We start from the raw sequence: 3,924 nt of genomic DNA on the forward strand, positions 1-3,924 counted from the left end.
ACACAGGACGATTTAATGTTTCATTCAAGAATTCAAGGAAAGTCGGAATTTTGACTCTCCAAATAGGAGGACGTCGTTTGGTAACTGTAATGCCTCATCATATAAATCTCTACATCAAATCTAGGGTGTTAACTCGGCCACATTATTCAGTGTACTTCCTCCTTGTGTGGGGTTTTGGTTGTGTGTGTAACCGTAAAAGACCAGTAATGTGACCAACTGCATATGTAGAATTTTCCGAGTACCATTGAACAACCCACCGTTGTAGACGCGTATATAAATGAACTTGACCGATTACTGATCTGCAGTGTTGATAAACGTGTCATTCCAGAGTATGTCTTGTGTTACATGTTAAGTGAGGTGCAATGCAATATGGCGCAATATGTGTGGCAGTCATTTTCATAATGCAATTCAAGAAATTTTTCTAAATGTAGTAATGGCCATCGTTATTGCTACACTGACAGTTGCACCCATCCAACACCACTAATTTTGCTTTACATGCCTTATTTGAACCGGTCAATTGACAGCCTGAGCTGCTGACATACTGTACAAGAGAAATCACACTAAGAAATGAGAAAGATTGCTTTATTATGATGGAAATACCGTACAAGAGAAATCACACAAAGAAACGGTGTTTGTTAAAGCGTTGCTTTATTGTGACGGAAACACAAGCAGACAGATCATTTCTGAGCAACGGCTGGGGCAGGAGCCACAACTCCTGCGGCCTTGGCTGCCGCGGCCTTCCTCGCTGCCTTCAGGCCCTTCTTGTTGTGTTTCTTGGCAAAGCGCATGTTTCTCAGGAACTTGGGGTCGACCTACGAAGCAACAAAACTCTTCATAAACAATACTTATATATTAAAGTGTGCGTTTGTCTCCTGTTGATTGTAAGATGTGATTATAAGAATTGGTCCAAGGTCCAAGAAGGCAATTAATGCGTGTATCAATATTAGTGTGCAGTACATTTAAAGGTAGCTTACGCTGCATGCCTTTGTTTACATTCAATGAACCCATGAAACACGTATGCAGCTAACAGTTCAGCCCATTTGCCATTTTCTCATTTCAAATCTGTGCATTGACACATACCCCCTTGAGCGACTCATAGCGGTGGCTTCTGGGCTTCTTGATGCCGTTCCTATGGGCTTTGCGAGCTGTGGAGGGAAGAGGGCATGTGATGTAGACAGTATAGTGCATGGGCATCTAATGCAGTTGTGTGTGAGGAATTAAAAACAATAAAACCAGGGACTGATTCCATCAGAAAACATAACAGAGAAGGAAGGCTGTGACTTACATTGGTTATGTGTCGTGTGGTTCTTCGACTTTGCCATTGTGACTCTAGTTGCCCTACCAAAACAAAAAGGAGAGAGTTAGTCAATGCTAACATTGCTACATTTGCTGGCCACATTGATGCTTTGGTACAGGGCTTGAACAGAAGAAAACCAGAAGAATAAGTTCTGTTATTTTTGAAAAAACATATTACACCGACCGCACGTTAGCGGTGAAACGTCGGCTTTAATTTACAAATTTAATAGATTGCGTATGGCACGTAATTGTTTTAAACGCGAGATAATGCTAACAGCACTAGCTTCATACTAACTTATCCTTTTTGAATAGGATCGCATGAATAAAATAGTGCACCGGACGTGTGCTTTGTAACGTGGTCAATTAAACACAGTGAGTGTTTATATGCAGACACCGTAAACACATACAGATTGATTTAGATTAGACAGTTCATCGTCAGGAAAGAGGGTTAATACCTGCTACGCGACCAGACGACAACCGGAAGAGAAAGCAAAATGACTCCGGAAGTAAATAAAGTAGCGACGACTCGGCTCTAAATTACGATACTGCCCCCTGCTGTTGTGTCAGATAGGTAGATGTTCACGATGGACCACTAGATGTCCTCCTGTGTTCATGATAAATGCTATTAGATAGTTTACGATTAACAAAAAAGCACGAAACTATTAATTGTTTAATTGGTGAGTTAAACTGACAAATTGTATTTTTGTTATTGTTCAATTTTATTTTTTCAATCAATTTAATCATCAATTTTAATTTCTGGGTTTCACTTTAATTTTAATCAGGAATCTTTTGGTACTGTGCCATGTCTGTCTGGTACAACACATATATTGATTAGAAAGTCTCACTTTTTTATGCCACTGCAAACCAAAATTATCAAAACTAAACTTCATTACTGTCCTTGTCAAGATAAATTCCACAAGCAAAGAAAATAAACAATTTCTTCCTTTTTAATATGAAACAATACCCCCCCCCCCCCCCATTTTAACTTAAATAAAAAATATTAAAATAAATAAGATAACATAACATTGCACCTGAAATAACTGATCATGAGTCAATTTTTATCTTAATGTACTTTGGACATTTCTTTCTTTCTTTTTGATTGATATCTATCATTTTCTACCACACCTGGTTATTGATGTTGTTTCACTTTTCTTTTTTAAGTTTGTTGAGTCAATTTTAATCTTAATGTACTTTGTACTTTGTATTTCTTTTTTTTTGAATGATGTCTATCATTTTGTAGCACACCTGGTTATTGAGATTGTTTCACTTTTTGTTTTGAAGTTTTTTTGTGCAATACAGATTTTACCATGCCCCGTATTTTTAGCCATGAGGTTTCAGGAAAAAGAAATCCATTAGCTGCCAAACCTCCAGTTTGGAAGTGCAGAGTGATAACAGCTAAGCTAAAATTTGGGCCGCCAGTTTGCCAAATTGCCTGATAATCGCAATCGGAGAAAGTACAACTGAAGCTGAGCATCTGTTATACAATTTCATATTTGGCATCTATCCCAGCAAGATGCCCTTTCAACATGCACATTAATCTATTATTGAGCAGTCAATCTACGTGCACCTGATACATTTATTGATTGGGAGAAAGGGAAGGGGGGCTTAGTTCCGTAGGCATTGTCGTTTGTCGATAAATTCACAACTCTGTTATCGTTATTTCAGCATAAGTTTCACTTATAAAACCAAAATATTTATGGTATGTATGATGAATATGTAATTGTAATACATATTTATTCATTGCATATGTTTGTTAAAAATAGATTGGAAAAGGACAGAGAAACAATATATTTGGGGGGTGGTCACAATTAGGTCATTTTTAATATTATTCAAGCCTACTCTCGTCTCTGGAACGGATTAAAAGCATCTCCACTCATTTCAATGGAGAAAGATGATTTTAGATAAGTATTTTGAGTTTTGGCGCAAAATGAATGAACCTCGCATTTTAAGGCACCAAATCTGCTGATTATTGAGTATGAAAGTATGATACAAATGAGAATCCTTTCCTGTCCTTGCCCACATTATCAACTGAGGTTGGGTGAATCCCAGCTCAAGCAGAAGAAATTGTGCAGCAGCAGCCTATATTTAGAGCCCCCGCCGTTTTGATCATCTGAGCTTCGCTGCTTGCTTTCCATTCTGCAGCATCGCTCCGCACTGCACTATACAGGCTTATATACACGCTCCATCCATCCATCCATCCATCCGATCCACCAAACATGCATCACTCCTGACTATGCTCTCATCCTGAATTGGTTTCCATCATCCTGTGAGGGAAGAAAAGACAACACAAACCTGCTCGCTCAACAAAAAGTACCTTTTCCTTGTGATTTCCACTGTGCAGAGATTGCATATCTCCACGAAATTCAAATTTCTTCCCTGCAATTGAACACGCTGTTCTCAATTAAATCATCTCAGCACACATACGCAGCGTAATCCCAAGACGACGACTAATTCAATTACCGAATATGAAGGCCGTCTAGTCTCCGCTTGCTCTATTATTCAACATTTAGAATCAAACGAGTCGATGCCGTGCATATCTGCACTTTATGTTTATTATTATTATTATTATTATTATAATTATTGCATCCATGGTCCCTGTTTCCCAGGGAAAAAGAGTGAATATATGCG

At 38.4% G+C, this 3,924-nt stretch overlaps 1 protein-coding gene across 1 annotated transcript; it reads right to left on the reverse strand.

Annotated features, from left to right (window-relative positions):
- Positions 1 to 631: 631 nt before the first annotated feature.
- rpl29 (ribosomal protein L29) lies at positions 632 to 1,837 on the reverse strand. Its single transcript, XM_061291229.1, has 4 exons — positions 1,752 to 1,837; positions 1,286 to 1,338; positions 1,081 to 1,145; positions 632 to 812 (listed from the first exon to the last, which is right to left on the reverse strand). The coding sequence occupies exons 2-4, from the start codon at positions 1,320 to 1,322 to the stop codon at positions 678 to 680; spliced, it is 237 nt and encodes a 78-aa protein (XP_061147213.1). The 5' UTR covers positions 1,323 to 1,338; positions 1,752 to 1,837; the 3' UTR covers positions 632 to 677.
- Positions 1,838 to 3,924: the final 2,087 nt, after the last annotated feature.

This window comes from Syngnathus typhle, linkage group LG11 (assembly GCF_033458585.1).
Source record: "Syngnathus typhle isolate RoL2023-S1 ecotype Sweden linkage group LG11, RoL_Styp_1.0, whole genome shotgun sequence".
NCBI classification, from domain to species: domain Eukaryota; kingdom Metazoa; phylum Chordata; class Actinopteri; order Syngnathiformes; family Syngnathidae; genus Syngnathus; species Syngnathus typhle.